General features: G+C 37.4%; 1 protein-coding gene across 4 annotated transcripts in view; it reads left to right on the top strand.

Annotated features, from left to right (window-relative positions):
- Positions 1–20702, top strand: part of DPY19L1 (dpy-19 like C-mannosyltransferase 1) — a 93433-nt gene that overhangs the window by 34019 nt on the left and 38712 nt on the right. For all 4 annotated transcript variants that reach the window (XM_046020581.1, XM_046020582.1, XM_046020583.1 and 1 more), the window contains exons 7-10: positions 8038–8095; positions 15804–15895; positions 17798–17897; positions 20471–20548. In XM_046020581.1, the coding sequence (XP_045876537.1) occupies positions 8038–8095; positions 15804–15895; positions 17798–17897; positions 20471–20548 (328 nt within the window). The remainder of the gene's footprint in view (positions 1–8037; positions 8096–15803; positions 15896–17797; positions 17898–20470; positions 20549–20702) is intronic.

Below are 20702 nucleotides of genomic sequence, written 5' to 3' on the forward strand. Positions count from 1 at the left end.
GATGAATACATTATGCTCTTTGACTGGTTGATTCCTCCTGTGGAAGAAAAGGCATTTTCTGATGACTAGCTATGTCTACAAAAGAATGGGCAGGCTTTTCTGACAAGAGCTGAGAAGCCATGGAGGACAGAGAAAGGTTAAATATTCAAGAGGAGGAAGAAATCAGAGACAGATCAGAGTGGTCACAGTGATACAGAGCAGCAGCCATTAAGTCTAGAGAAGCTCATAAAAAGGATCATTAAAAATTTCTCAAAAAGCCACCTCAGTGCAATAGAGGGAATGGAGAAGAGGAACAGGGGATCCTGGACCCTGACTCTGTGAGTTAGACATGCCCTTGAGGAAGGAGAATAGCTGTGAATTATGGAGAACGAGCTGGAGTACTAGGAGAGAACTTCTGTGAGGAGGCAAGTGAGAGAAATGAACTCAGAGGAGCAGGCTTTCATGAAGGGTCCCAGATGATGTCTGAAAGTAGCAATAGAGGACGCTTCAGCCTTATCTCTGGGCCTTGAGCCATATAGGTGCATGGTGGCATGAGGAAGGGGAACGTCTTCTCAGAGGAGGGTAAGGTTTCATGGTAGGAAGAGAAGGAAGCATCTGAGTAGAGGCCAAGGGTTCTTGGAAGGAAGTTGTTCCCTATGCAATGGAGGTTCTTGAGGGCACAGTAGTAGGTCTGGATGGGGAGTCAAGCAGTGTGGTGGTTGGGTCACAGTAGACACTCCACTGAACCCATGGCTCTGATGATGAGCAGGTAGTGTGTCCAGGCCAGTGATCAAGGATGGCAGTGATGAGAAGTGTGGTGTGTTTGTCTGACAGTGCCCCCTCTCCTCAAAAAGGAATGCCAGCCTACTTTTGGTTGGATAGTTTTTATGTTTTCATTTACTGCTGAGATACCTTTTGACTCTGTGCCGTAGACAGGGCTCAGGCCCAGTATTAGGCACTATGCAGGCTATGATGATGACCTGGGAAGTTCACAGTCTAGTAAATAAAATATTCTGTTTCTTGGCCCTGGAAGACAAAGAGTTAAATTAAAGGCCTTAATTAGTTGCCTGGAAGGACTTAATTAAACTGGAAGGACTAAGCTGATACCTTTCCTTGCCTTCCTGGTTGTCATTCTTATTCCTCACCTTTACTCTCTGCGGCTTTCTTTTATGCTCTAGAGAAGCCAGAGGATCCATGTGTAAATTTAGGGGAGGATGCTCAGCTCTCAGCAGGTCTGCTGGGCATTTTTTCATCTGGCTAGCAAGGTGCTTATGCCTTACCTCTCAAACTTGAGATGAATTCTTTTCATTCAATTATTTCCACATTATTCTCTCATTTTCTCTTTCATTAGCATTCATGCAGCAGAAGTTATTTAATTTAACTCACTCCAAGAGTTATTTAATAATGTTCTGAATTAACTAAGATTACTTTTTCTCCTAATGTCGAACTTTGTACATTTTGTCACTTTTAGGTAAATTGAGGTACAAGTATCAGTGATTAACCAAACTTGCCAAAATATGATGATTGATTTGAATCCATGATACTTAGAGATATGAGAAATAAGAGAATTATAAATTATTAAATGTCAGAATTGAAAATATTTTTAAGATCTTTTGCCCCTTCATTTTATACCTGAGGAAATTGAGGCTCAAAAGGTGATTGAGATGGATGAGTAAATGTGCAAACTTAGACTGTTTTAAAATTTGCACAATGGGAGCTTTCATATTTTTTGATGGTGGTAATATTGCGAAGAATCTTCTTTTTTTAACCACTAGGGAATGCTGAAATATCAACTGATGAACTATAATGGAAAAAAAAAATCCAGTCTTAAGTTTTCTGATTATTACATCTTTCCTGTTTATCAAAATAAAATGACCTATGTGCTAGTCTATAAGGATTGGAGAGAAAGGAGGTAAATGCTAGGGACACTATTTTAGAGTTATTTTAAGTCACACCATTTCAAAATGATCATAAGTCAGATATTTCTTGTAGATAAGCAAATTTTGTTCTCCCCTCCTAGCTATGCAGGGCATGAAAGTGTACCAGAAAATCTGCCTCCCTGGTTAGGTAAGCAAAGCTGTCGGTGTTTGTGGAAGATGCTGGGCCACGACCTATCTGGCAGTTATTTAGTGAAAAGATAGTGATGTCACACTGATTCTACCTTTGGGAAGATGTCCAGTCCCAGAGCCCCACAGGTCATATGGCAGTCGAGTATGGATCGAAGACTTCTTGAGCAGACCCCATCATGAGATTTGGTTGGGAAATTGGACTTGGGATTTTTCTGTCCTTGTCTTCTTTTTATCCCTGTCTCTCTCTTTACTCTGCCATTAAACAATTTTTGATCTTGTAAAATTTCAGTTTTGAATCTTTTTCTGTTCAGGGCATTTTTAAAAGGAATTTTATATTACTTTCCCAGAGTGGTGGTGTTGTTTTTCAGTCTCTCTTGTATAGGTTGTTTTTGGATTATAACCAGAGAATGATGAGTCTTTTCCAGCCAGGTGTTCCAGATGCTATACAAATCATGTATATTCTCTGTATAGTCAAAGTACTATATAGATTTATAAAATAGAGTTTATTGATGATCTCATTCAAATCCTTAGTATGTTTACTTTAGCTTATATGACCTGCCAAAGTCTGAAAGTGTTAAAATACTATACTATGATCAGATTTTATCATATCCCCATATTTTTAGAAGTTTTAGCTCCAGATATCTGGTGGCTGTATTGTTTCTCCATAACATTTTTATTTAAAGAAATAGAATTGAATAAATGGAGAGAGACATACTATCCAACTGAATGGGCAGAATTACCATCACATAAATGACAGTTCTTCCAAAATTATATGTAAATTTAATGACCTTCTGATCAGAAATCCAGCACTTTTTTGTGTGTGTTTTGTGTGTGAGAGAGGGCACTGGTTAGAATTACCTAAAAAAATGTTAGAATAGGGGCACCTGGATGGCTCAGTGGGTTAATAAGCCTCTGCCTTCGGCTCAGGTCATTGTCCCAGGGTCCTGGGATCAAGCCCCACATCGGGCTCTCTGCTCAGCAGGAAGCCTGCTTCCTCCTCTCGCTCTCTCTGCCTGCCTCTCCAACTACTGGAGATCTCTGTCTGTCAAATAAATAAAATAAAAAGAAAAAAGAAAAAAATGTTAGAATAAATATTAACGAGACAGTAAACAACGTGTGTTGGAGAGGATGTGGAGAAAGGGGAACACTCTTACACTGTTGGTGGGAATGCAAGTTGGTGCAGCCACTTTGGAAAACAGTGTGGAGATTCCTTAAGAAATTAAAAAATAGGGGCGCCTGGGTGGCTCAGTGGGTTAAGCCTCTGCCTTTGGTTCAGGTCATGACCTCAGGGTCCTGGGATCGAGCCCCGCGTCAGGCTCTCTGCTCAGCGGGGAGCCTGCTTCCCCCTTTCTCTCTGCCTGCTGCTCTGCCTACTTGTGATCCCTCTCTCTGTCAAATAAAATAAAAAAAAGAAAAAAGAAATTAAAAAATAGAGCTTCCCTATGGCCCTGCAATGGCACTACTTGGTATTTACCCCAAAGGTACAGATGTCGTGAAAAGAAGGGCCATCTGTATCCCAATATTCATAGCAGCAATGGCCACAGTTGCTAAACTGTGGAAAGAACCAAGATGCCCTTCGATGGACGAATGGATAAGGAAGATGTGGTCCATATATACTATGGAGTATTATGTCTCCATCAGAAAGGATGAATACCCAACTTTTGTATCAACATGGATGGGACTGGAAGAGATTATGCTGAGTGAAATAAGTCAAGCAGAGAGAGTCAATTATCATATGGTTTCTCTTATTTGTAGAGCATAAGGAATAACATGGAGAACATGGGGAGATGGAGAGAAGGGAGTTGGGGGAAATTGGAGGGGGAGACGAACTATGAGAGACTGTGGACTCTGAAAAACAATCTGAGGGTGGGAGGTTGGGTGAGGCTGCTGGTGGGTATTATGGAGGGCATGTATTGCATGGAGCACTGGGTGTGGTGCATAAACAATGAATTCTGGAACACCGAAAAGAAATTTAAAAAATAAATAAAAATTTAAAAAAAAATGTTAGATGGAAAGAACCTAGATGTCCATCAACTGATGAATGGATAAAGAGGATGTGGTATATATACAATGGAATACTAAATAGCCATCAAAAGAAATGAAATCTTGCCATTTGTGATGACGTGGATGGAACTAGAGGGTATTATGCTTAGCGATATAAGTCCGTCAGAGAAAGACAATTATTGTATGATCTCCCTGATATGAAGAAGTTGAGAAGCAACGTGGGGGGTTTGGGGGTAGGAAAAGAATAAATGAAATAAGATGGGATCGGGAGTGGGACAAACCATAAGAGATTCTTAATCTCACAAAACAGAGGGTTGCTGGGAGGAGGTGGGTAGGGAGAGGGTGGTGGGGTTACGGACATTGGGGAAGGTATGTGCTATGAAGTGTGTAAACCTGGCGATTCACAGACCTGTACCCTTGGGGCTAATAATACATTATATATTAATTAAAAAAAATTAAAACAAAATAAAAAGTTAGAATACTTAGGGGTGGAGAATTTTCCTTATCATATGTTAATATTACAGTAATGAAAACATTGTGATATAGAAAATATAGAATTAAATCAATTGACTGGAATTAACAGATTATAATATTGTGAGAAATTAATGTATGATAAAGGCTGAATTTCATTACACTAGAAAAACAAATGTTTATTTGATAAATGGTGTTAGCATAATTGGCTGTCTGTTTCAAAGAGAACAAAATTAGGGCTTTATACATACGTTTCTGTGGGTGAAAGATTTAAATGTAAAATACAATGATACTAGAAGATTTAGAACACTGTCTTTTTTTTTTTTTTTTAAGATTTTATTTATTTGACAGAGATCACAAGCAGGCAGAGAGGCAGGTGGGGTGGGGGGGAGCAGGCTCCCTGCCGACCAGAGAGCCTGATGCGGGGCTCGATCCCAGGACCCTGAGATCATGACCTGAGCCAAAGGCAGAGGCTTAACCAACTGAGACACCCAGGTGCCCCGAACACTGTGTCATTTTGAGGTAGGAAAGATCTTCACAGACAAAACAAGGATTGCAGAAGAAATAAAGGAAAATATTGACATTTAACCACATAAAATTTAAAATTTCTTTTTGGCAGAATATACCGTAACTTATTATCAAAAGACTTAATCACGCATAAAACAGTCAAAAAATTGATACCCTTAATCTTTGGATAGGGAAATAGACGATCTGGTGGAAAAATGGACAAGAATGTAACAGGCAGTTCACAGAAGAGAAAATGCACATTGTCCCCAAAACCCATAAAAACGATGGCCCATAATAGTAGGCAAGAGGTACAAATCAAAATAACAGTGAGAAAAAAGTGTCCGCCTACCCAATGGGCAAAATATAAAAGGGTCTGGACACATCAGATGCTGTGTTCTGGAGAAGCAGACACCTCATACACTGTGGGGTGGGGGGAGGGTGTGTGGATTGGTATCGCATTTTCTGGTTCACAGTCTTTGACTTGGCAGTCTCACAGATAGGTTTGTCCTGTAGGAATAAAAACACCAATATTTACATGTACAAGGATATTTATTTTAACATGTTTCTGTAATAGTAAGAAATTTTAAAATATCTATATGTTTGATAATAGGGAAAGGTCTGAACAAATTGTAGTACATTTGTCCTATGTAATGTTTGACATTTATTAATAAGGATGCCTTGGGTTATGTGTATTGATTAGGAATAATCTTTATAGGGGCGCCTGAGAGGCTCAGTGGATTAAAGCCTCTGCCTTCAGCTCGGGTCATGATCCCTGGGTCCTGGGTCCTGGGCAAGCTCTCTGCTCAGCAGGGAGGCTGCTTCCCCTCTCTCTCTGCCTGCCTCTCTGCCTACTTGTGATCTCTCTCTGTCAAATAAATAAGCGAAATCTTAAAACAACAACGACTTTGATTATGTCTATCATCACTGTAGCCCCAAAACCTGGCATAAGATAAGCATTCAGGGGCGCCTGGGTGGCTCAGTGGGTTAAAGCCTCTGCTTTCGGCTCAGATCATGATCCCAGAGTCCTGGGATCGAGTCCCGCATCGGGCTCTCTGCTTCAGTAGGGAGCCTGCTTCCCCCCTGTCTCTCTGCTTGCCTCTCTGCCTACTTGTGATCTCTGTCAAATAAATAAATAAAATCTAAATAAAAAAAGGAATAATCTTTATAATAGATGAATTAGAAAAGGAACAAATTTCAAGGAGGTGTTAATAATGTGATCACATTAATATATGGGTATAGAGAAAGATTTGGGCAGGTGGACACACACACAAATGTTATTATCTTTGGTGAATAGGATTGAGGGAAGGGTGGCAATGAGGAGAACAATTTTTTAAAAAATATATAGACCTTTGCACTTTTCTGTCTTGTTGGCATGAGTTCAAAACATTACTATTTATTTATTTTAACCCATAACTCACACTTAACTAATGTCTTATGACTTGCCATGAAGCCTGATGTTGGCCTGTTGGCTGATTTTTTAGGTGTGCTGGGCCTCTGAGGGGAGAGCCCTGTCTTCGCTCCGCAGCCTATATGACTTTCTGACTCCTCTATCTGTCCCTCTTATTTCTGTGGATTCATCACTTCAGCCATTTTCTGGCCAACATGTTGTTTCTTTGCCTCTTTATATTTCATTTGTGCTGGTCTAGGTTGATAATCAGTAAAGAAAAATCTTGCACAGTTGTTCCATTAGTGTCCTTAAATTTGTGGTCTTCCAGCTTCCCATGATCCCTTAACACGGCTCTGCAGTGTTTTCCCATGTTACCTCTGTCCTTAAATGCAGGTGGTATTTCAGACAACCCCTTTCCTCAAACCTCTCGCACTGCCATCCCTTCTCTAGAGCAGCAAGGGGCTGGAGACTCTGTAGGGAAAATGGCAACTCCATAAACCACTCGCTGCTGAACATGTAGACTTACCCCTCGTCTTGTGGGTCAGCCGAGGCTGACCAGCCCCCTGTGCTGGGACTGCCAGCCCTCCTGGTCTCCTGGGAGGCCCGGAGGGATGTGGAAGGGGTGTGTACTCTCTGCATAGGGTAGCCCAGCCATCTCCTCTATCTCCTCCGTGCTTCTTCATTTATACATCCCCTGGAATAAGTAGCATAGCCTAGAATACCTGTGTCTGATTCCTGTTACCTCCCTGGCTTGTCTATGTTCTACATACGCTTGTGTAGAAAGAAGGAAGGATATTTGGGTAAAATAATGAGAAAACAGCGTGAGTGAGAGAGAGTAGTAGATTTCAAGACCAAAGAAATGACAGAACAAACCTAGAACAGCCTTTCTTTCCTATATCCAGATGCTTCTGGCCAGGGTGGGAGGAGAGTGGGGGACCTGCATTACTCTTACCCAAGCAAATGAAGGTTTATTTGTTAGGACAGCCAAACTATGGCATTGTGATTTCTTAGCTAGAGTTAGAAGCCTGATGGTCATATTTTGATATTTGTGTTCTTTTACACTTTTCTAAAAACGTGATGAAAGATGAAACTTTGTAAACTATGTTCTCCAAGCATGTTCTATAGGAAAGTAGCTTGGGATGGGGCTTGGGAAATACCGAATTAATTACATTTTTAATGTGCTGGCTTGCTTTCTGAATTTCCAAGTGTGGTGTTTTCTGCCTTTATGACCACAAAGGCTTTTTCTGCACTTCTGTCCTCTTTCCTGAATGTATATCATGTGTCCCTAGAAAAATAGTTTGGGAACTGCGAGAGGACACAAATATGTGGCACTAATGAAGAAAAAGGTCAGGTTGCACAATGCCTGGTAACATGACGAGTCACCATTTTTTACTCACTGTCTTTTTTGGGTACATTTTGAAGATGGAAGATGCCTTTTTAAAAATGAAACTTATTTTGACTAATGATACTATAAAGGAAATAAACTGTTTTGTAAGTAAGCATAGTAGAGTTCTACTTTGTGTAGAGCTAGAAGTTTGTCATGTTCTATTATTTCATGGTTTCATTAGGATTGACCTGCATTTTTGTTCTTTGAGTTATGTTCTTTATCCTCTTTTCCAGCGGCAGCCGATTAGGAGGCCTGGTTACAGTGTTGTGCTTCTTTTTCAATCATGGAGAGGTAGGTTGTCAACACCTATTTTCAAAATTGTATTTTTAGAAATACAAGTTTCTTCTTGAAGTAGTAAGTCAAATATTCTTAAAATATTTTAGGAGATTTTACTTCCAGAACTACAGGTTTCTTTTTAAATTTTAATTTAAATGTAGTCCATGGTAGCATTCTTTAAATGTTTGGTCTTATTTTAATTCAAATTTTAACACTAGCACTTATCTTAACTTTTCATTAACATTGTATCTTTTATGTGATATATCTCTTAGTGATTTGAAGTAATAGTGGGTCTGCATCAATTCTTTATATAATTTCAGAGTGTGAACGTTCATGTTTAGCTATAATAGAAATAAGTCGACCATGGATAAAGTTAATTAACTTGTGTGGGAATAACTTTTTTGGTAGGAGCTATATAATATGTTTCTATTTTAATGCATCTTATTACACTTGGATGTATTTTTAAGTCTCCTTTTCAGAATATTATTTTATACCTGTAAACTTGCACATATCCAAGGGTTTTCTAAAGAGAACACTGTTGTAAAAAAATATTGACTCTGGATCCAAGCTACCTGTGTTCAAATCCTGGCTTTGCTGTTAGGCAGCTCTGGGACCAGAGCAAATCATTAACCTCACCTGCCTTGTTTCCGCTTTGTAAATGGGTGTAATGATGGTACTTATCTCATGGGATTTTTGAGGAGTTTAAATGAATTCTTAAGTGTAATTGCCTGAAGCAGTGTTTGGCACATAGTAACCATTATGTAACTGTTACTTTATATTATTATTAATAATTTAGATAAAATTCTAAATAAAATTCTAATAAAAATTCCACTTATCAGTCGTAGTTGTAAATGAATTTTTATTAAATAAAATAAAATTTTAAATAAAATTCTAATAAAAATTCCACTTATCAGTCGTAGTTGTAAATGAATTTTTATTAATATATCTCTACCTGGTTTTCTTTCATGGTAAATCTTGTATGAGAGAAAAAGAAGAAAGATCTTCAGCTTGTTTTGTGTGAAGTAAATTAATCCTTATGCATTTATAAACTCAGTGTGTATACTATTTGAATATGCACATGTTACAAAGCCTTAGAGTAATCATACTAAAACTGAACTGTAAAGTCAAGGTTGAACTTTTTTTTTTATTGTTCAGTGGATTACTAATGGATATTAAACCAACACATGCTTAATATTTAGAATCACAGAAATTTAAAGCTAAAATGGCCTTATAAATTAGAGCATTTGAGACAAATCATTGCAATATGGCATGGTCTGACTTTTACAGAAAAAAAAGTTTTTTTGTTTTTTTTTTTCCCTCTTCTTGACTGTGGATGCTTTTGAATGTCATAGTATGGACACAGAACTTGCGGAGGCACAGATCCTGTGAGAATGACCTAAGAAATTGGAAATAACTTCTTAAGAGTGAAAGAAAGGAGCTTTGAATGTTTGCAATAAGATGTTGGAGGAAAGAGAGAAAATTTTGAAGCCAAGGTCTGCAGTTTTAACGACAACTTTTTTTTGTTAAGCAGAAAGGTCTACTGTGTTACCCTCAGTCTAAATTAGAGGCTGTCAATTCCTGAGCTTACGTTTTTCTTATAATTTTGATACTCATGTAGCATGAGCATCATTCCTTACAAAGTCTTTTCAGTTTATACCAGTGAAATTTGGACTATTTCAGTTCATTTTTCAGGTTGATAGACTTTTTTTTTTATACCTTTCAGCTATTTGGTCTGTTTATTTTTTCAAAATCTTTAAATTTCTTATTTTTTTAGGAAATTAAAACAACTTTTTTAATTTTTAAAAAATTTTCCCTTTTTAAAATTATGTTAATCACCATACAGTACATCATTAGTTTTTGATGTAGTGTTCCATGATTCATTGTTTGTGTGTAACAGCTAGTGCTCCATGCAATCCGTGCCCTCCTTAATCCCCATCACTGGGCCAACCCATCTCCCCACCCCCCTCCCTTCTAAAACCCTCAGTTTGTTTCTCGGAGTCCATTGTCTCTCATGGTTCATCTCCCCCTCCAATTTCCCCCCTTTCATTTTTGCCTTCCTTCTCCTAATGTCCTCCATGCTGTTCCTTATGTTCCACAAATAAGTGAAGCCATGTGATAATTGACTTTCTCTGCTTGACTTATTTCATTTAGCATGACTTCCTTCAGTCCTATCCATGTTGATGCAAAAGTTGGACATGCTTGCACATCACTTTCTAGTTAGGAGAGGGTAGACTAAATGTGATTAGAATTAGCATTTCAGTTTTACTGAAATAGTCAAGTAGAGAATCATATTTATATCAGTAACTTAGCTTTCGAGTAGAAAAGGGACCATTTTTAAAGACATTAAAATTGAGGGAATAAACCGTAGTTTTGGGTGAAATAAGTTAAGAACTTAACTAACTAAAATAATTTAATATTTATTTTGGTTTTCAGACTGTGAGATTGAGACCCAATTATTTTCCTAAATTTAAAAAATGTTGCCCCAAGTCTATAGTTTTTATATGAGGGAAGTATCTGCTGTGGTAGTTCCCATTCTCACATTTAGTGAACTCTGTTCGAGGGTCACAGTGTACTCACTGAAATTGCTAGGAGGTTACTGACTGGTACTTGGTATCCCTCTTTCTTAGGAGAGTTATCCTAATCATGCCAATGAGTGGTTTATGTACCAAAAAATAGTTGTGAGTTGTTACTTGCTTTTAAGTTCTATTTCCATTATTCAGTTCGCTCTGTATTTGAGTCTAAGATAGACTATGATGTACTTTTGAAAATACTCTTTCACTCAGATGGGTTTACAAGGGAGAATTTTGGCCTCAACAAAAGAACTGCAAGATGTGTAATATAAAGGGATTAATCAATGATTTAAAACAGAAGTTGAAACCTTCAAATCTGGAACTTGTGAAAATGCAAGAAAGAACTCACTGATTGCTCATAGTAATGATCAATAATATTGAGGCTATACATTTCATAATAAAAATTATGTTGATGTTTTCACTTATCAAGCTTTTTTTATTAAATGTTGACTCTGTCCGTGTTGAGAATAATTGCTAAGAGGAAAGCTAAAAGTTTTGCTCTGCCTTTTAAATCCTTCCTTATTACAAGATCAGATGTATGTTCCATGGCTTGATGCTGTCGGATTTTTATCATGCTGACTGGAAAGCAGAGGAGTATATGGAAAAAAAATGAGATATAATATTTTTCTTTAATTTTTGACTATTAAAAATTCATTATATGTGAAGTAGTTTTGTTTAACATTTTCATGATGAGATTTTTAGAAAAGTTATTACCAGGCATGATTGATGGTGTTTTATATAAAATACGCTCACAGATAAAAAGATAGGCACATTTATGAGGAGGAAAATCCCCTCCCTTTTTTTTTGAAACCCAAGTAAATCTGAGTAGTATATGAAAGAGGCATGTTAGAGGCGTATCTAATTAACCTTTCTTTGTCACCCATAACATATTTCTGACCCATATTAGTTTCTTAAGTATTTTTTAACTGAACTGAGATAATGTACATGTAATTGTCTGTGTTTCTAATTAGTTATTGACATATTTATGTTATTTATGTAAGATTTGGAAAATAATTCTTAGAACACTTTGAAGAGAGTCTCATTAATCTTTAGAATGTTCTTGTATGGTAGATAAGCAGTAAATAATAATGTTCCGGTTTGTATAATAATTGGAAGCACTGAAAGGTTAAGTGTTTGAGTCAAGGTTGTGAAGCAGGGACAGGATTCTAAGTTTCCTGATTAACCAGTAATCTCTCCAAACTTCTCTCAGCACAGATGGTTCTTAGGGGAGCCGGATTTCAAAGATAATACCACGGTTTATCTTTTACAAGTGAAAAGTACAGAGATCTTTCCTTGCTAATTTGTGAAACTTTTTCTTTTCCCTTTCTCTCTGTTTCTCTTTCTTCTTCTTTCCTCCATCCCTTTGTCCTTTTCTTCACTTTCTTGTAGGGTCCCATTTGGGCCAGGACATTTATTCTGGCTCTTCTTTCTATTCAACTTAATTAAGACAGTGTATACAGAGGGCTCACTGTATGCCAGGTACTTGTAGATGCCTAGGATTTGTTGATAAGTCAGTAAAGCAAAGATCCCTGTCTTTGTAGATAATCATGTGAAGGTGGGACCATCTTCTACTTAAGGTGGGGGAATACTGGCTTATTTGGGGAGCAGCAAGGAGGCTTTTGTGACAGGAGCAGAGAGTGGAAGAAATGAGGCCAGTGAATAATGGGAGGTGGGATATGGAAGGAGCCTTTTCTCTAGTCCTTGTTGGTCATCGTAAGTTTCATTTGGAGAAGGTGGAAAGGCCATTGGAGGGTTACATGCAGAAGAGTGATGCGGCTTAAATTAATTTTTACATTAATTTGGAAAATAGTATGAGTGCAAGATGCATTATTTATTCACGCTATTGAGAGATGTGCTTATGGATTTGTGAATTTACACTAAATTTGCATTAACTCCAAAAGTCCACACACACACAAAAAAAGTGTGCTGATCTTAGATGAGAATGTATCTATTGCTTAGATGAAAACTGCCTAGAATGTAGTAGAACTAGCCTAGCCTACAGCCCACTTCATGACCTGGGCCCCGCTGGGTCTCTCACTGCTGTCCAGGCTGTTTTCTTTGCTTCAGTCCCACCGTCCTTCCTTCTCTAGTTCTTTAATCTACTCCTTTCCTTCCTTAGGGCTTTGGTACACACTGTCTCCTTTGCCCTGCATCCTTCCCTCCCCTTTTATCACCTAGTCCTTCACATCTGGGTATTTGTGTTTGGGTTTCAGTAATATTTTTTGTCCTACTGATCTGGGTTTCCATCTGGTATAATTTCTCTTCAGTCTTAAGAACTTTATTTAACATTGTGGTGAAGATCTGTTGCCAACAAGGTCTCTTAGCTTTTGCCTGTCTAAAAATGTCTGTATTTTGCCTTCATTTTTTGAAGTGTATTTTTGCTGGATAAGAATTCTAGGTTGGTATCTTTACCTTTCAGCACTTTAAATGTCATTCTGTTGTCTTCTGGTTTCAGTTGTTTAATGAGACATCAGTTACCGTTCTTATTGTCACTCTGCATGTGGAGTGTCTCTTCTCTGGTGGTTTGAAGACTTTCTTTTTATATTTGTTTTTTATTTGTTTGATGGTAATAAACTTAGATGTGGTCTTCTTTGTATGTGCCCTGTTGACAGCTCACTGAACATCTTTGTTCTATAGGTGGTTGTTGTTGTTTTTATCAGTTTTGGAAAAATTTTAACCAATATCTTCTCTTCATATATTTTGTTTTTCCCATTTTCTCTCTTTTTTGAAGATTCTAATTCCATGTTGGCCACATATGTTTTTTTGAAAGCATTTGTAAGTGCAAGATTTAACGTAGTATTATAGTTAACACTAAGGAATGTAAAGCAATATTGTAACTATTAAGCCTGTGTAGCATTCAGAAGTGGGGTAATTTGTTTTAAACCTAAACATTATACCAACAGCAATTTATAACTTATCCTACCAATGTCTCCTCTAATCAAAACTCTTGGAACAAACCCTAAATATGATCTGTCTGATGCTAACTATAATTTATAATTCAGTGGTTAGTTATACCCCTATTTAGTTTACATTAAAGAGAGAAATCTATTACATTATGATAGATTTCTAATAGTCTAAGTGAGCTATTTTGAAAGTAAAGCTTGACAAATGAAGCTTCGTATTACTAAAATTCCTTGGTTTTTGATTCTTGAGTAAATGATTTAAAGTTCAGGCTTTCTAAGGAGACACTAGGAGCTTGTTCTTGTCACTATCTAGGCAGTATTATGCTGCAACATTATTCAGTGCTTTGAAATGTGTGCTGAAAATTATATACTCTAAGAGGACAGTTAAAGGAAAGTCAGATTTTCATTGAGTTCATTTTCACCATTGAGGAATGTCTTGTATTTTGCCTGAGTGCTTCATACAGTGATGTAATGCCTTGTGAAGGAGTTCACACATTTATTTCCTTCTTTAATTCCTAAATTTCAAGATAATGCCTTTAGAAGGCATTGGCATTCTGAACTGTCCATATATAGAGAGAGCTGTATTATAATTATAATATTTACTTGTTGAAACTTAACATATGATTAAAGCAAATCTGTTTACTGTTTTCAGATTACATGGGGTCATCTGGACCAGCAATTATGTTTGTAGCAGATCTAGTGAAGCTTGTTGTGTTATTGGAGAAACAAAAAGAAGCTCTCACATATTTGCATTCATTCACTCTTAACACTGTAGAGGCAAAAGATCTTGCAATCTTTGTTTTAATTCTGTAATTTAGCCTTCTCATCCTACTTTACAAAGGGTGGGATTGAGTTTGAGAGAATTGAGTGCCTTCAGCTATTAAAAGAAACAAATTTCTAAGGGATGGCAACATAGTTGAAATTGGGTAACAAAATAAATGTGTGTGAACAGTCTGTATGAAGAAAATTCTCTAATTGTACATTACAGGGTTAAAATATTTTCTCTTCTTGGTTTTTCACAGAGATTGATAACTTTGTAAATTGTGGTGGGTATATATCTCTACTATCAATCATATCGAAATTTCTAGTTAATTTTGTGAACCAACAGATTTTTAAAATCGTGTTCCAGTAACAACAAATAGACACCAAAAAAGAATTTTTCAGTTTTTTTCAGAATTCTCTTGTGTGTATACTTCATTTATAAATATTTATGTTAAATCTCATAGAGGATAGTGAATTTTGGCTAAAAAGGGAAGTGAATTGGCTCAAATTTTCTATAGCAATAGTAGAAAGATTTAATAGTGTAAGATAGAGCTAAAATAAAGGAAAAGCTTATTTCCAATATGGTCTTTGTAATTCCGTATAGTCTTTAACTGCTTGACTTGAAAGATGTTATGCTTTCTTCTAGTGTGACTAGCTTAGTTGGGGTAATATCAGATTATTTGTATTTCATCCAATGCAGTGTTCCTCTAATTGAAAGATAGACTTATTAATTTATTTAGTGTGGATGCAGAAAAATAGTACAGTGCTAAAATTGGGATGGAACAGTATTTTTTTTTAAATTTTACTTATTTTAGAGCATGCGTGTTTGTAGGGGGAGGGGCAGAGGGAGAGAGAGAATGGGATGCAACATTACTTAATTATGCCCGAAGTGAGTTCTTCAGTAGAGATGGTACATGACATTTTAGGACTTTTGTTATTTTCTATTTAAGCCCCTCTTCCCCTTTTAAATTTTTGCAGCCCAGGGTAGTTTGGGCAAAGGAGAAGTAAAAACAGAAGTCAAGTGCTCTTTTTTAGGAGCATTGTGAATAGATATGCTAACGTTGATGACTGCAAAGAGTTTTGAAGTATTGGTTATGGATATTTTGCTGAAATTCAAGTGGAAGGGCAAAGTAAACTGGTTTATACACCAATTCCAGTGAAATGCTTTTAGTTTTGGCAGAACATTTTCTGGCTGGTACTTTCCCTACTTTCCTTTTAGGCTCTAATTAAAATTTTTTGGTATTTGCTGTCGACAATTCATGTTAATATTTCCCAAGATCTTATGCCATGTGTGTCTCCCTCTCAGTAATGTTTCCTTCTCACTTTTCAGTTTTGCTCTTGGTGGAAAACCTAGCAGCTTGTTTTCCAACATACCATTTAAATTATGTGTGAAAAACTTTTTTGTGTTTATGAATAGCTGCTTTCAATTACTATGTCTTACTTAACAAATTTCACAAAGAGACCATACATTACGAATTGTGTTTTCAGTGCACTCGTGTGATGTGGACACCACCCCTCCGGGAAAGCTTCTCCTATCCATTCCTCGTACTTCAGATGTTGCTTGTGACTCACATTCTCAGGTAACTTTGACTCTCCTAATGTCTTTGGTGTGTTTGTTTTGCACTGAGTAAACTTAAGGTAGGATTTTTTTAAGCTTCCATAATAAAAACAGTCAGTGTAATTAAAAAAAATTAAGATGATGTTGCTAAGTTGAATTCATGGTTATTTTAAGTGTGTCACTTCAAAATATTTACTACCGAAAACATTTCCTTCATCTGTCTTCCAGTCTTCTTCCTTTTTCCTTAGTGGCCCACAGAGCTGCTTAAGGAGCAGTAAATTTGCTTTCACTTCTGCCATCTCCACTTTCCTATGTCATTCTCTGCCACCATCACAGCTTTCCAGAAAGTAGGCAGGAGGAAGGGGGAAGACTGATGGCAATAGAGCCTGACCTGTATGATAGAGTCCTTCAGAGGAAAGAACAGTTTGTAGAGTAATCATGGCCGGGTATGTTAACATGTTATTCTTCTTCGTATATTTGCTTAGCATCCTTGAGCATCAGATAGTAGGCTTAGAAAGAAACCACTCAGTAGACCAGAGCTATGCTAGGAAAACTCCTGCTGGAAATTCAGGATTGGATTGTGTTCTCCCATGTTCATCTGGCCTTCAGCTAGAGACCTTACAGAGATTCAAGCACCATATGAGTGAAAGAGAATAGGACTGAGAACAGTTCTCTCCCCTTTCTGTCGACAAATACTGAGTTTGGACAGATGCTACCTTGATTCAGAGGGTAAAAATAAAACAAAATGGGGACTATGGAAAAAAATAGAATGAAGCATGATGAGAATCTGAAGATGGCTCAGACTAAGAACTCCCTTGAAGGATCTGCAGAATTTAGGAGAAGCTGGTGGAAGTCTGTTACACCAAACCCTTTGGATGGTCCATTTCCCCCTGTGACGACTTCAGCAGCAGTAGAGGAATTAATGTGAACTTGTCTCTTAGGTAGTGTTTCTAGACAGGCCTCTCTCTGAATGTTATGTACTCACTCCATTAAAACTTTTGGGTTTTTATTTAATAAAGTGATTTCATAACTTACAAATAGGTGACCTAGATTTTAAAAAGACTTGATTGAGGGACATGATTAGAAAGAGTTGGATTAGAATAGCAGAGGGGGATGTCCTTGGAGAAGGGATACTTAGGCAAGTAAAGAAAGGCATCTTGTGGTGCTTAGTGCCCCAGGTAGGTTTATTCTGAGGAGCATTTCTTTAAGGTGCAGACCTAGTAACCTCGAGATGCTGCATATACACTTCACTTTGTGAAGGCGTTAAGTCTGTTGGGGGCTTCACATGAGCTCACCAATTTAGGAGAAAAGTACTTCTTAAAACTAGCATGAAAGATAAAATTATCTCACCTTTCTAAAAACCCCCTAAACTGCAAGTCAGGACCAAAGAGAGGCCTTGGCTCCAGATTGGCCCCTGGCCTTTGCCGCCTCTTCTTTTTGTGTGTCCTTCCTGTGCAGGACCCAGCTGTCCCCTCACATCCTCCGCGGAGTCGCCCACTGCTCAGCCCATATTCTCAATTCTCTTTGTCTGCAGAACACTGCTAACACTTAGAATATGCTGCTTTCTCTGCTTTTTTATAGACATTCTCTGTCTCTCCAAATGAAGCTATTGGATGCAGCATTAAATGTGTTCGATTATGAATTTACCAAAATAGAGCTTGACAAAATCCAGTGGATGTACTGACCCAGCTGCCCTCTCTGTCTTTGGCAAGCTTTGTTTTTACAGTAATAATGGACATTTAGTTTTCATGGAAAGTTGTTGTAATTGAGTGTCGGGAAGTATAATTTCGAACCCATTGGTTCATTTTATGTCTGGTTGATGTTATAATGAGATCATGTTTAGAGATCCTAATTTGCAGCAGTTTGGGCCCATGCTAGAATACCTTGTGGTCAAACTTACTGATATTTATTTTCTCTTCCCAAGGGCTACAAAACTTTACAGAGGAAGCTTGATTGCACTCTGCATTTCCAATGTATTTTTCATGCTTCCCTGGCAGTTTGCTCAGTTTGTACTTCTTACTCAGGTAAGGTACTTGGATTTTTAAGCTGAATTAAGCTTGGTGTATTTGATTTTGTGAACTCATTTGTTTAAAATTATAGAACTGAGATGTTATATGATTCTAAGTCCTAAAATGTTTTCAGTTAACACTTTTAAAGAAAGTTCAGGGTAGGGAAATACATGAGATTTATTTATTAGTAAATGTTAGTTATTTACTTACTAGTAGAATGCATTTATTGAGTTCAAATCAATAAGAATTCTTTGTTATTCAGTATTGTTAATGTCCTTAAAAGAGGACTAGCGCTGTAACTTCAAGCATTTCTCTTAAAGAAATGTACTTCTTTTATGACGAATGCTATGCATTCTTACACATAGGATAAATGCACGTAGGATAACATAGGACAAATAAATAGTTCTTATTTATATAACTCCTCTACCAGTCTGTAATTTATCATTTTTCCGTGCATTTTTGCCTCCCTCTCCCTTCAAGTAGAGGTGTATGGAGCAAAGTGAAGGTGCCTGCTGAGAAAGGGAGTAAACTGTGTGCCAGGCTCTCCCTGTGCTCCTCCCACCCCCAGCAACTTCTGCTTCCTCGCTCTGCTGGCCATGTTTGTGTTCACATAAAGCAGCTTGGAGTTGTTCTGCAATCTTCTGGGACATGTCTTGCTTGAGTCCTAACTCTGTCCACTAGCAGTTTGACCTGGACAGACTGCTTAGCTGTGCTTAGTTTCAGTTTGCTCATTGGTGAGATAAAGAAAATAAAAGAATCTGCTTCACTGGGTTAGGATCAGATGAGAGAATGTGTGTAAGACTGAACGCAGGGGCGCCTGGGTGGCTCAGTGGTTTAAGCCTCTGCCTTCGGCTCAGGTCATGATCTCAGGGTCCTGGGATCGAGCCCCGCATCGGGCTCTCTGCTCAGTGGGGAGCCTGTTTCTCCCTCTCTCTCTGCCTGCCTCTCTGCCTGCTTGTGACCTCTCTCTCTGTCAAATAAATAAATAAAATATTTAAAAAAAAAAAAAGACTGAATGCAGTGCTGGTACTTAGCAAGATGTCAGGAAGGTTAGCTGCTTTTTTCAGTATTTTTAAAAAATTTGTACTTAATTCTTTCTTTGCTCTTAATTTTTAGATTCCTTTGTCTTCTTTAGCATGGTGACATTTTAAATGTTCCTGGTTAAAAATGTCCCTGAAAAGAAAATGAAACAAAAAAAGTCCCTGAAAGACACTTCTTGAAGATTCTACCCTTGTAGGTCCACTGTGTATTGCTTGGCCCTGGGGTGGAAAGGGATAGTTCCCATGTCTTCCAGCTAGGGGTGATGACCTGAGTTTGGGGGGTGAGTGGGAGAAGGTGTTTCATGGAGTTGTGGGGCTTATGTCAAGTAACAAGGCACACTTCCTCACAGTTACAGTGTCATACCAGTCTCCTCCTTCAGCAATGCAGTGTTCCCCATGGATAAATCTGGGGAAAGGGAAATCTTGGTTTTCTTGCTCATGGGAAAATCTGTCATAGATTGCTTGGAGGTAAAAAAAAAAGAATGAATGAAACTTAAGTTATATCTTTAAGTATTCAGCTACTTTGCTGCTTATTTATACCATGTTTGTGTAGCAGGGGAAGCACAGGATTTAATCTGAGTTGCTTTCTCCACTAAGAAGGGTGGAGAGGCATTGTGTGGCATAGTAACTACATTTTACTAAGAGGTACATCATCATCATTTAATCAATTAATTCACCTAAATAACTCCAGTACTCTTTGAATTCTTGGTCAACACCTACACAGGTTTCTTCAAAACTCTAAAGAAAGTTAAAAATAATGAAAGTACTCCTTCTAATTTGAAATTTGATAAATTTGATTACAACGAATACTTGAATGTTTATATAAATGAAAGAACACTAATGGAGATTCTTGTAAAGAGTGACTAATAAGCAGAGCTTAATGCATTTTTACACACATGCATTACGTAATTACTTCTGAGTTTAATGTACCTTTCCCAATTATGTGTTAATTGTCATCTGTTAAAATTAAATTTTCATATTTCTTGATTGGGCAAAAGCACTTTGTAATTGTACATGTTGGCAGTAGAGTCACCCTGACATTAAAGTGAATATTGTTTTTGAATAATCCACAAAGTAGATAATTCACAAGGTTAATTGAGAGAGCTGTTCATGGAAGAAAAATATTCAATCTGTATTTGCTATATGAATATATTGACTATATTCAATAATAATTTGACAGGTCTGAGGAAAATTAAAGAATTCCTTTCGAGGGGCGCCTGGGTGGCTCAGTGGATTGGGGCCTCTGCCTTCGGTTCGGGTCGTGATCCCAGGGTCCTGGGATCGAGTCCCGTGTCAGGCTCTCTGCTCAGAGGGGAGCCTGCTTCTTTCTCTCTCTCTGCCTGCCTCTCTGCCTGCTTGTGATCTCTGTCGAGTAGATGAAGTCTTTTAAAAAAAAAAAAAAAAAAGAAAAGAAAAAAAAGAATTCCTTTTGAATATAAATACAAATCTGTGTGAGAAAACAATAAAAAATAATCTTTTTTTCATTCTTACAGCTATTCGTTACATATGTAATTTTTATTTTTAATTTAACTTCTTTTTAAATTTCAGATTGCTTCATTATTTGCAGTATATGTTGTGGGATACATTGATATATGCAAATTACGGAAGATCATTTATATACACATGGTAATGGTTTAAAATTTTTTTTTCCATTTAGTTTGACCTTAAAACAAACTCCTTATTAGTATTTGTATTGCATGTGGTTGAACCTGGTTGTGACAGGATTCCATAACTAAAACAAGTATCATCCAAATGCTGTGATATAATTAAAGGCCATGTT

The sequence above is a fragment of the Meles meles genome, chromosome 10 (genome assembly GCF_922984935.1).
Source record: "Meles meles chromosome 10, mMelMel3.1 paternal haplotype, whole genome shotgun sequence".
Classification (NCBI taxonomy): Eukaryota; Metazoa; Chordata; class Mammalia; order Carnivora; family Mustelidae; genus Meles; species Meles meles.